The 13,155-nt window shown below is 44.7% G+C and overlaps 1 protein-coding gene across 1 annotated transcript in view; it reads left to right on the top strand.

Annotated features, from left to right (window-relative positions):
* Window positions 1-13,155, top strand: part of peli1b (pellino E3 ubiquitin protein ligase 1b) — a 51,427-nt gene that overhangs the window by 34,101 nt on the left and 4,171 nt on the right. The window contains exons 3-6 of the mRNA XM_012872831.3: window positions 7,068-7,197; window positions 9,835-9,936; window positions 10,363-10,560; window positions 10,698-10,886. Coding sequence (XP_012728285.2) covers window positions 7,068-7,197; window positions 9,835-9,936; window positions 10,363-10,560; window positions 10,698-10,886 — 619 coding nt within the window. The remainder of the gene's footprint in view (window positions 1-7,067; window positions 7,198-9,834; window positions 9,937-10,362; window positions 10,561-10,697; window positions 10,887-13,155) is intronic.

Consider the following 13,155-nt stretch of genomic DNA (forward strand, 5'->3'; position numbering starts at 1 on the left):
CTGTGACGCTCAGAGAGCCCAGCAGCTACTGCGCATCAAGGTAGAGATGCTGATGAAGGTAAATAAAAACCTGCTGCTTTCAGCCAGCATCAGTGGGAAGGACAGACTTGATCACGTACAATAGCAGCAGTAGTGTTGGATGTTATTTAAAGTTTTAATCATTATTCATGTTTATAGAGATGTGCTTACCATCTTTTATATCCATTTTTTACATGTTGAATAGCAGAAAAATGTGAAACTAATGGAAGTGTGTGTGGAATCTATGTTGCATTGTCCACATTTACTTTATAGCATGTTTCTGCTCTTCCTCCTCACACATGCACAAGAACCTGCTCAGAAAGACAAACTTACCTTCAGGCATAAACGATCTTAGACTGTCACAGAAAAGTTATTGGAATCAAAAGAAAAACTGGTTCATAAATGAGCTTTAGAGACTGACTTTACGTTTCAGTGAAGCCTTTTATACAGTGGTAAAAAAAAAATAGATAAATAAATAAATAAAGTTATGCTAAAGATTTTTATAAGCCCCCGATCGCCAGGAGACAGACAGGTAAACAATATTGACCATACAGGTTTTAGCTGATATGTTGAAAATGTGGTCGCACCTATGAGATGCAAAACCTGCAGTTAGGTGGAAGAAAACGGACAGAAAGCTCTAAAAGAAGGTTTCCTGCTTCCTGCGACAGGAGAAGCTACGTCTACTTTGTAGCTTCTCCTGTGTTACCATGGAGAGGTTGATTTTTTTTTTTTTTTTGATGGCGATGAAGGCGCCATTTGATCAAGTACGGAGGAGGGGTTGGCAGCTTGTTGTGGATGAGAAGTTTAGTGGCACACTGCTAAGCGGAGGGGCCAGCCAGGCAAAGCGTGGATGCACGGGATGCGGTGTGCTGGCAGAGAGAGGCTGGGCAACAGGTTCTCCTCCCTCTACTGTTCATACTTTGGGTAACAGGGTAGATGTATCGTGTAGGCCCACAAGTAAGAGAGTGGAAGGTTTTTGACCGTCTCAACAACAACAACGTCTGCAGCAGAGCTGAAAGCTAACTTCCTATCTTCCAGGCCACAGCGCAGTGGGTGAGCCGAGAGCGATCCTGGTGCTGTGGTGCATCGTGGTATGTGGTACCAAGTCGTGAAGTTAACGACCGCCACTTTAGTACACCAGTTGTCTACCACTGAAACTGAACACAGGCCAGAGAGGAAGCATTGCTGACAGAGAAGTCAGGAGTCTTCAGCAACTGCAGCTGCTGGGGCAGCGGTGCCAGAGGCTCATTGATCCCATAAGATCTGGAAGTCCTCGCCATCCTCACCCATTGCTTTCTGTTGCCTGAGCTCTGACTCTGGACAAGAGCAGTACCAAAATGTTGGGTAAAGCGAAGGACTTCACTTCCTCTTTACTGCCCCTGCTCTGGAACACGAGACACATGATTACATTCAGTTGTACCATATATATATATATATATATATATATATATATATATATATATATATATATATATATATATATATATATATATATATATATATATATATGTGTATATATCTGTGTCTATATCTGTATATATGTGTATAATATGTATACTATATGTATCTCATTCTCCTCTCTCTCTCTATCTCTCTCGCTCTCTCTTATCTCTCTTCTCTTGTGTCTCTCATCTCTCGTCTGTCTCTCTATCTCTCTCATCTCTCATCTCTCTCTTCGTCCTCCTCTCTCTCTCTGTGCTCTCCTCTCTCTGTCTGTGTGTCTCTCGTCTCTTCTCTCTGCTCAGTGTCTCTCTGTGTCTCTATCTCTCATCTTCTCTCTCTCCTACTCCTCTCTCCTCTCATCGCTCTCTCTCTCTCGTCTCTCTCTCTCGCTACTTGTCTCTCTCGGTCCTCTGGTCTCTCTCATCTCATCTCTGTCTCTCTCTGTCTCTCTCTCTCTCTCTCTCTCTCTCTTCTCTCTCTCTCTTCTCTCTCTATCTTGCTCTCTCTCTCTCTCTCCTCTGCTTGTGTGTCCTTCTCCTGTGTGTCTCTCTCTCTCTCTCTCTCTCTCCTCTACTCCTGTCTCTCTACTCTCTCCTCTATCTCTCTCTCTCTCTACTCTCTCTCTCGCTCTCATATATATCTATATGGTCAACTGAATGTAATCATGTGTCTCGTGTTCCAGAGCAGGGGCAGTAAAGAGGAAGTGAAGTCCTTCGCTTTACCCAACATTTTGGTACTGCTCTTGTCCAGAGTCAGAGTATGTGTATATGTATATGTATATATATATGTGTGTATATATATATATATGTATGTATGTGTATATATATATATGTATATATGTGTGTGTGTGTGTGTGCATGTCAGTACACGTTACCTTGAGTTGGACTTAAATTGAGTTATCATATTTTTAATTTTCTTTCCAAAATTGTTGACGAACATGTTCGTGCAAAAGTCTGTTTATCCATCTGAGTCAGAGGACTCGTATTTTAAGTTCTTGCAAAGATTTACAAATAGAAAGAACACTGTTAAAGTATCCATACGGAAAAAACAAAGCTTTTTTTTGTCATTTTTACTATTTCAATGTATATTTTAAAAATAAATGTGAAGACCAGACAGCCTCTGCCTTCGGTGTAACATCTTTGTCACCATAACCATAACCTCTTTGTCTGACAAAGAGGAAAGCATGAGCAGCAATATCCCAAATAATCCATTTAATGTTCCTCCACAGTAGTTGCGTATTGTTGTGTAGCAGACTTCAGTTCCTTTTTTGTGTGAAGGAACACGCTTTCATAACATTACTGGTTATTCTAGGACAACGTTGTGCATTAGGAGACAGCGTGTGTCTCAGCTCCAGGTCTTTCCGCCCCCCCCTGAATGAGCATGAACAGACTGTGGGTTAACGCTGACAGACTTCCTGTAAATCTCTGGTCCCTCCGCTTTGGGGGAAGTTTTGGATACATGTAGGTACACAGTTCTGCTTCCCACCACAGCCCGTCTTTGAACTGCCTGCATCCCTCTGGGCTCCGCAGCAGTCCCCTCTGGCCTCTCCGTGGATACCAGCTAAACTTCCCCATGGTTACGCTCTTGCCGTGACAACTCTTCCCAAACGTTGCTCTCTCACCATGGTTACACATAAATCCTCGTGATGTTGTTTGATTTTCAGTGCCGCGGCTCTCTCAGAGGAAACGTTTAGCCCCGTAGGCTGGGCGTCCTCACAACATGCCTGAGCTACCTTTACTGGATCTGAAGGGGGGGGGCTCAAGAATCTGATTGGCCAAAGACTCGCTCCAGCCACACTGAAGTGTGACACACGATGACTGGTACTGGTACATTTTACCCCTTGCCAACAGAACATTTTTTTTTTTTCACATTAATGCTGCGTTCTTCATTGCTGCCAAAATGAAGCTGTCCAAATCCTTGTCAAGAGCGCTCTTGACGAGGATTTGGACAGCTTGTTTTTTGGGAAGTCCACAACTACTGGTTTTCTGTTATTTAAATTTTTTAGCACAAGGCTTAAATTTGCTATTTCTAAACTTTTTTTTTAGTTTCAGGCACACACAATTACAAATTTTTACAAACACTACTAACAAGTTGAGATGATCAAGAGCAAACCTCCTCCTCCCACCCTCACCGTTTTCTACTGAGGAGCCGTCCAGCTGCATCTCCGTCTGGTCTGAGGCCTGCAGCGCCTCAGACTGGAAACGTGCAGAGCGAGAGGTGAGGAGAGGACAGCAGGGAGACGCATCGTGACGGCGCTTCCCTCCAACCATGACGCTGCCTGACCAGGGCCCAGACAACCCTAAAAGACCCCTCACACCCCCCCATCAGACTGTCCTCCCTGCTGCCCTCTGGCAACAGGTTCAGCAGCTTCAAATGCTGAACAACCAGATTCCACAGCAGCTTCATTTCACACGTCATCAGACTGCTAAACTCCCAATAATGCCCTCTTCCCCATACATACAAAGCTATTCACTTTACATGCTCGCTGTGAACTCTGTTGCACTGATAACTGTACTACCTGCAACATCATATGTCCTGTTCCTAGTTGCAATACTCCATATATTTGTACTATTCATATCGTCTTATACATAACTTCTCTGTGCATGTATAATGACGTTTTGATTTGCCGTTACATTCCTGACACATGACAAATGCTTATACTTATGTTTCTCTTTAGTCTTGTTTTTACTCGGAGCCTTGCAACAAAATTTCGCTCAAATTTACATTGTGAATGTGCTGCTGAATGATAACATAAAGAAGCTCAACTATTTATCAATTTTAAAATTTCTGGTTTATCTCAAGGCCCAGGCTGGGTTCCAACCTCTTAGCTTCCAGCAATGTTACAGCCAATATTTTATAAACAGATATTGTATTTCACCTCTACATCTGTGCTGAACGTGCCATTCGAGTCAAAAATGCTGTTGTACCTACAGTGTCAGCAGGTGGGGATACCGTCAACATTAATCCCAATAAAATTCAAAACTAGACCATCCAGAGCATTGCTAAAGCGGATTATTTAAAACATTAGTAACTGGTGATTCCTCAGATACCGTTTAACCCTGAATAACTCAGCTTGCATCTGGTGGGGATCTTAGTAATGTCTTTAACAACCGCCCATTACTAAGGGGTGGACCTGTTTCTGTTGAATTTGCATGTTATTTAACCCATTACAAGGCCTTTGTTTGGCAGTAGTATAAAGCTTGGTACTGCACATTACTCCAGACTTTTTGAATTGAGAAAACTTCCTGGAGAGGAAGCGAAACAAGTCCAGTTGCTTTGTTTTTCACTTTTTTTTTTGGAACTATCAATAGGTTAAACATGCGTAGCAGCCATTTTGCATTTTGAAGCTAGGTCTGATTGTCAGGATTTGTTTACCGATGAACTCAGAACACACACGGGACAAAAGTTTAAGAGATTTATTGAAGGGAAGATGATGAAACCAGAGGAGCAGGAATACAGAGGCTCAGGTGATGGCAGGAGCTGACGGCCCGGAGCGAGAGTCTTTGTAGGCAGAGACTGGTAGCTGGATCCACAGGAGGCAGGGAGACAGTCTGAGCCTAGCAGGGTTCACAGGAGGCAGAGGGCTAGCCAGAGCACAGCAGGCTTCTCTGGGACACCTGGGCACAGAGCAGAGCTTCTCCAGGGCGGCTAGTAAGGTTAGCAGTTCTTCAGCAACACACAGCAAAGTTCAGAGTCTTACAGAGAGTCTGGCAGAACTAACCTTAAATGAGAGCGCAGAACATAACTTCCAAGGCAAACGAAGACTGAAGACGGACCAGCACTAGAGTGAGGCAGAGGGAGGCTTAAAGATGAAGGCTAGCAGGTGAAATGTGTCTGATTGATTAATTACAAACAGGTGTGACTGACTGCAAGGAGAGTGAAGTGAAGGCTGAGTGGAAGAGAAGGAGGAAACTAAAAACTAACAATGAATAAAGTCAAAACCTAACTAAAAGCCAAACAAGGTGGAAAAACTGAGAACAACAGTAAACCAAAGCCGAATCAAAACTAAACCATGACACTGATGAGAAACATTCAGCTTTTCAACTTGGAGCGCTGACCTTTGTTGTTTCTTGGCCAAACTTTAAAACTTGCGGAAAAAACCAAAACCACTTAACTAAACCGCATCCTTCGATCAAATAAGCAGTGCCAATAAATAGGAACGATTGTTTTCTTTTCTTTTTTGTTTTTGGACAAAACTCAAGAAAATGAAGTCCACACCCTGCTGTACTGCAGCTTTCAAATGTCTGGCTTGTATTGTTGTACTCGGAGAGCTTTATACTGTTCTAAAAGGATAAAGAACAATGGTTTGATTTAACAAGTTCGCACACGTTCACGGCAACACGTACCGTCGAGGATCCACACTGAGGCGCAAAACTTCCACCAAAAGTAAAAAGTAGGACTGAGAAAGGTTTTCCTCATGTTTACTTTCTGCTGCTTTTCTGCCTCACAGCCAGAAAATTACTCAACAGGGTGGATTTAAAAAGAAACTTGCAGGGAAAAAAAAGTGCCAAAAAAAAAAAAAGCAATAGATGGAAGGATTTCAGAATGAAACAGAGAATCAGGAAGAATCTAAACAAACATAATGTAAATGGAAAAGACAGATCACTACAGGACCTGCAGAGCTGGAACTAAAGAAGAAAATGGACCAAAACTAACCTTATAGACCAGAACATGGCAGATTTTAGACTGGATACTTAGAATTAGTTCAAATAAAGGTGAACTAATTCCTGTTTATGTTATCATAATAACATAAATGGCCTCTTTTCATTATTACACAGCTAAAAAGACACACGTGCATGTGAGCCAACACATAATGCACATTGTGCCCTCTAGCTATAGCTAAATGGTGAGATTTTATTCTGCTTTAATAAACACACACACAGTGAAGAGAAAGTTGTGCACCAGCAAAGCTGTTGAATAATTCCCCTCAGTCCAAAAACTAACTCGTTTAAAGTTAATTGTCCTGATGAGATCGAGTCGTTGGAGCTTCTCTCTCCATTTAATTTGAATTCTCCGGGACGTCTTCACCTCCATGCAGCAGGTTCATAAAGCCTTGCTGCTTACAGGAATACGACTTTGCAACGGTCAGAGCTGAAATTCAACACTTCTTCTTTGCAATGAAACATTCGGAAGTTACCAAAAAAAAGAAAGAAAAAAAGGCCTGGAGTCTGGTAGATGGGGATGAGGAATGTTTTCTGAAAGTTTTCATCCTAAGGTTAAGAAATGATTAACTCTCCCTGGCTGCACAGTCGGGGTGTAGCTGAGGGCCAGAGACTCTGCTCTGTTTGTTCTCCTTTCCTCAGACAAATATGAGGCTAAATGAGTCTCTGTTTATATTCCCAGCCCCCCTGGTCTGACACTTGGAGCGGACTTTGTTGTTTGTAATGACATGCTGTGCTTTTGTTAAAATGCATGCATGAAAACTGTAAGCACCAGTTTGTGGATATGTCTGAGTGCACGAAAATGCCTCAAGCCTTTTCCACTGTGACTGTTATTCCTGCGTGTTATCCAGCTGCCCAGACAATAAACGCCCTGTTGTTCTCTGTGTGTGTGTGTGTGTGTGTGTGTGTGTTTGTGTGTGTGTGTGTGTGTTTATGTGTGTGCAGGTACAATGGTTCCCTGCCCAATGGGGACCGAGGCCGACGCAAAAGCCGCTTCGCACTTTATAAGAGGCCGAAGGCGAACGGGGTGAAGCCCAGCACAGTTCACGTCGCCTGCTCTCCACAAGCAGCCAAGGTAAAAAAAAAAAAAAACAACTCCCACACTCAAACACTTTACTGTGATCTAACTCCTCAGACTCTGAAACACTGATGTAATCTATGGCCTCGTCGTCATCTGCTTCAGCTTTTCTCCCCTTCAGTTGAAAATAAACATGGTGATACAGCTAAAGGTAAAAATGATTCATACCCCGGGCAGATTGAGGATTACAGAGTTCCAGTGTTTTCATTCATACGGAAGGCCTCCTTGCCATCACCCTAATCTTTAGCTTCTCTATCAGATTCAAGTCAGGGTTCACATTAGGAGACTCGAAAACCTAAAAATTCATCCCGGTCAGAAGAAACATGTTTGTAAAAAAAAAAAGGCTGCTCAGGGGTGTGAATCCTTTTGACTGCATGTAAAGATTCACAGATCAGATTTTTGTGGCCAGTTTCGTGAAGCTTTGATCTGCCGGTACGACCTCCCGATGTCTTTTTTTAGAACGGTAATATAGAATATATATAAGGGCTACATGCAAAATATTCTGCTAGCAATCCTCTCCTTCATTCAGGCAGAGGCGACGTCACAAGGAGAAAGTGGTTACTGCAAGTTTTTAACACATTTTAAACTGTCTTTGTTTTCTTATGTCAGCGGCTGGTGTGGCTAGCATAGCCAAAAAACGCTTTCTCTGTGTGTATTTGTTAGGGAATAGAGACCTTTACTCTGAGACTTCCTAAAGCCTGTCAAAATTTCCCGTTATTTCCATACATTCAGTTTTCCTGTTGTCTGCTGAACTGCTTGCTCTCTCTGAGCCTGAAAGAAGCACAAAGACAGCTTAGCTCGCCATAGAAAAGTGGCTGAAACTGACTCAACTTCAACCTAACAGCAGTCCTGTCGGTGCGGCCTGGTGGCTCTTATGGTTCTTTCAATGGTCTAAAGATGATCCTCCAAATTCCCCACGAGTGTCATGAGTCAGGAACATTCGACGACATCTGTGAGATACTTACTCTTCTGCTCCTCCCTGACTACCACGCCTCCTTTTGGGAGGCATCTTGAACGTCTTTTACCAGATGTGGCTGAACACCTGATCCGCAGTTTCCCATCTAGGACAGAAGCGGCTTGAGCCTCGTAAATCTGACCTGGGACGAACAGCCCCCTCCTCGAATCGCCACCTTACCGTGGTGGAGGGGTTTGAGTGCCTCGAGGACCCCAGAAGCTATGTTGTCGGGGGCAGGTTTGCCCCTGGTAGGGTCTCCCATGGCAAACTGGTTCTGGGTGAGAGGCCAGACTAAGTGCGATTCAGTGGCTTTTTGTTTTCCAGAACAGAAGGGGAGAGATCTGGTCATCGACAGCAGGGCCTTGAGCCATTCCCTGGGGACAGACTCCCTGGTGAGGAACCACCAGGTCCTGCAACTGAGGAGTACAACCAGGCAACAGTCGGAGGTCGAGCCTTTGGCAATCCAGTACCAAGTTGCTTAGCATTCTCCCAGCAATGTTTGCTAAGACGTCTAAATCTGACCTGAAAATCACTCAAACATAAAACCTCAACTAATACACCGGTGTTGTGTCAACAGCAGACAGACGATTTAGCAAGGAACCTATTTTAACTTGGATATTTAGGCCGTTTATTTCCAGCTGAAAGCGACAAGGACACCATTTTCTGCCAGTTCTTCAGTGATACTTATATAAGAAACACCAAAGATAACAGTTTGACAGAAGAGAATAGGATTTTAGCTCCGTTAAGGTTATTCTCAAAAGAACTACATGCTGGAAATCGTTTTGTTTTTCCTGTTTCATCTGCCGTGGATCGATTTATAATCCTGACATTGCTCCTTTTGTTTTCCATCTGTCCTGTTTCTCTGTTCTTCAGCACAAACTGTGAAATGCGCTTTCATTGCCAGGTACTGCGTGGGTGGGTTGGGGGGGGGGGGGGCATCCGAAGTTCAAAGAAAGACTTTGGAAGACCTTCAGAAAGCCTGGAAAACTACTAATAAAGGCCACTTTTAAGAGGATAAGAAGCGGGGCTGCGTGGAGGAGAGAAATTAGGGACAGTTTAAGAGTTTTGGCCGTCACTGCTCAGAAACACACAAAGCTCTGCGGGCCTGGATTCTCCACCAAAGGTTTGTTTCTGTGATACTGAAGAGCATCAACAAGACAGGAAGATTGAGCAGGCGTTTTTTATTTATTTTATTTTTTTACGCAGCGTTTAACTGGAACACTGTGAAGGTTTTATAAGAGAAAGCCGTGTGAGCGGTTCAGTGGACGGTAACGGTGCGTTTTGCTGCTGAGTCGGGAAGCACGTGTTTCCACCATCCAGATCCTCTGAACCTATGAAACGGCCAGAGAAAGGTCTTTAAGTCGCTTTTCTAATGGTTTAACATCTGTAAGCTGTGTGCTGACTGTGAACACGGCTTGCTGGAGCAAAACTCACAGGCTAATAAGAGGCATCGTGGTCCAGTCGTGCGGGTGGTCTAAGGTTTGGTCCACTCACTGACTACACATCTGAAATCTGTTCTTCTCTGTAAACTCTTTAAAGCCCTTCTTTTTTTTTTCTTCCATCAAACCGTGTTCAAATCTAACGTAATACCGTGACAAGATCTGCAGTTGTTTTCCTCTCCTTCTCTCTCTCCACTGCCTCTGTGGTCATCCATCATCCCTTTCATTGTGTCCCATCAGGCCATAAGCAACAAAGACCAGCACAGCATCTCTTACACTCTGTCCCGAGCCCAGACGGTGGTGGTGGAGTACACTCACGACAGCAATACCGACATGTTCCAGGTAAAATAGTCCAGATTCCATCACCCGGCCTGTGCTGGGGCTTTAAAACGCGAGACTAAAGCTTAAGAGGGGATGGCGTTTTCATTTACATCTCTTTACAAGAGCCGCAGGATTATAGAAGGTCATTAAGGCATTGTGTTTTTAAAGAGTATGTCGTTTTAAGCTGTGTGTTTAGAAGTAAAGCACGGCAAACATCTTTATTCCAGTGACGGTTGGGGATGGTGTTTTCTTAGATTCCCCTGCTCTGTGCTCGGGTAGCGACACAGCCTCAAATCAAGGTTACCACTCTACCACTCTAAGCATTAAAGCGTTTATTCTCTGCCTTCATCAACGCTAGCGTCTCCAACGGGGGGAGAGATGAAGAAACGCTCTTCCTCTCCAAGGTTTACTTTATTTCTTACTGACTACTCCATCCACCGTCGGCAGATCGGCCGATCCACGGAGAGCCCCATAGACTTCGTGGTGACGGACACGGTGGCCGGCAGCCAGAGCAACTCGGACACTCAGTCGGTCCAGAGCACCATCTCCCGCTTCGCCTGCCGCATCATGTGCCAGCGCACGCCGCCTTACAGCGCTCGCATCTACGCCGCGGGCTTCGACTCCTCCAAGAACATATTCCTGGGGGTAAGCTTCCTCTTCAGACACGAGTCGGAAAAACACAAACTGACTCCTTATATAAATGTTGTTTCTTTACAAGCTCCAGCTCTTACTTCTGTTCTTCAGAACGAACCTCTGACTTTCCACGTCACTTTTCCCGTCAGGAGAAAGCTGCGAAGTGGAAGACGGCCGACGGACAGATGGACGGGCTGACCACCAACGGCGTGCTGGTGATGCACCCTCGCAACGGCTTTACGCAGGACTCCAAACCAGGAGTCTGGAGGGAGATCTCAGTGTGTGGGAACGTCTTCACCCTGCGAGAGACCCGCTCGGCGCAGCAGCGCGGCAAAATGGTGGGATCATTTTTACCACTTGGCGCAGTCATTGTTCCCCAAGTAATTTTCCTTGTGTGTCCATTTGCAGCAACTTTTCAAACTATTTACGCTTCAACTCTTACCTGGAATGGTTTTAATTATGAGACCTCGGCGGTAAACAACTAGTCCAGCTGCAGAAAATTCTGAATAACCCAGAAAAGGCCTGCTTGGTTGTTGAATCAATGATGACTCTATCCCGTTTAACTTCTCTTCCAATCCCTTGTCACCATCTTTTTTCACACTCTTGTGCGTGACTGTGCCCTGTTGAACCCTTACGCCATCAGAGGGTTATCTGGATGCCATCTCCACGGCAACAGTTTGCCAGTCAAAGCTGTGAGTAACACGATCCAGCATGGGATCCTCCAGCTGTCTCTCAGCCTGTCACAACGCCGCCTCTGCCTCGTGAGTCACTTAGGCGACTGGATTCAAGGCGCTGGTGCTTTGCTTCATTGGGTTGTTTTAGGCAGAGGAATGCGTTGTGGTTAGATCGTGGTGGATATCGCACATGCAACGCTTGGTAAGTTCCAGTCAAACCTCTACGAGGTCGCACCGACTCCTAGTCGCTTATTTTATGAAGAAATGCAGCTTCACAGGATTGAGACTAGAAGAAATTGGCCTTTTTTACGACTGAGCCGCCATGACCTGCTGACTGGTCAGCAGCTGACAGATGCAGTCTTTTTCCAAAAACTGAACGGACTGGACTCATGTGCTGCAACACGGCACTGACAGCAATGCTTTGTGTCGGCCGATCGCTGCGGAAAGACCCAGAGGCAGCTATTTTCTGTGTTCAGTGATTAAGGATGAACTCAGACACGATGTCAGAAGCTGTGTAAAGTAAACTGAGTTGTCTGCTGTTCATTCTGGCTGCAGCGGAGCGAGAGAGAGCAAGGCTTTACGTATATGCTAATAGGTCAGTCTGAACAGAGTTGGAAACGTTGCTCTTTTATCCGTTGACTTTTCAACTTCTAATGACGGCTCACGGCAGTAAGGCTTGAAAACATATTTTGACTCGCGGTCCTCTATTTTGTTAAATTATAGCTCCTGAATAGAAGTTAAAATCGGCCTTGGTGGGTCAAAGCATTACAAAAACCCACACACTGTCAATTGGTCATCAAGTTTATATAGGTTAATCTCTAATTCAGATGTTTTAGCCAGTGCTTTAGATGTAAAATGTTTCTTTTTAAGATGTTGAGCCACATTTTTAAAGATATTTTCTTTCCCTTTTGAGACAACTCCCAAATTATTTACAGCCTACATGCAGACCTCCCACACGATTAGGCGTCGCACATAGCTATTTACGTACTGATCTGCTCCTGCACTGATAACGCTACACCGTACGAGAGCAGCTCATTTGCATTTACCCATCTCTTTCCGTTTTGTAAAACGACGCCCCACCCGTCTCCTCATTAGATCGTGTTCCAGCTAAAAATATCAGAAAATGTGTTTGAGAGATGTCGTCTTCAAAAAGGAGGTAATTTTAGTTTTTTTTGCAGAATATATCACACAGGGAAGCTGCAGGGTTTCATACAAGCTTTGAGGTTGGTAAATAATTTGTTTCCGTCTAATTTGATAACATGTTTGAAAAGGGGAGAGGAGCCAAGCTTTAAACAGATCCCAAATGTAAAGGTCTTGATGGACAGATTGAATGTGTGTATCTTGAAGGACTGACACACGCTGTGCAAACATTCCCTCTCACACTGAGATTTCTGCACAGTCACGTCGGGCGCGTCCGCCAACGTTCCCCCTGAGTGGAGCAGCAACTTCAACACAAACACCTGGAAGCTGCTCCTCTTATCTCCCCATCGCCGTCTCCCCTGTGATTCATGCCTAGCTTTTTCCACCCCGCTCTCTGTTTTTTCCCCCCACTCCTCGTGCAATCCGGTTATCTAAACATGGAATTTCCCTGCTCAGTCCGATCACACAGAGCCAGGCCGAGTTCTGCCTCGACGCCCAACTCATTGGAGAACTTTCCAGCAGCTGTCCGCGCCGCCTTCCAGCAGCCCGGACATCAGCTTCCTCGTGCTGTCTTCCCTCCAGCTGCCACTCTCCTGCTCCTCTGGCAGCCGCACATCTGTCTGCAGAGAGGGGCGGCTTTGTTAGGCCGCCTCCTGCTGGGCGCAGAGCGGCTCTGCAGGAATAACGTTGGCGTCTTTTCAAACTGCTGCTAAATTCTTTACTTTTGATTCTAGGAAATCCGATTTTTCTGCTTCAAGGTGCAACTGGCAAGATAAAACATTACTTATTTCTG

Source organism: Fundulus heteroclitus, chromosome 22 (assembly GCF_011125445.2).
Source record: "Fundulus heteroclitus isolate FHET01 chromosome 22, MU-UCD_Fhet_4.1, whole genome shotgun sequence".
NCBI lineage: Eukaryota > Metazoa > Chordata > Actinopteri > Cyprinodontiformes > Fundulidae > Fundulus > Fundulus heteroclitus.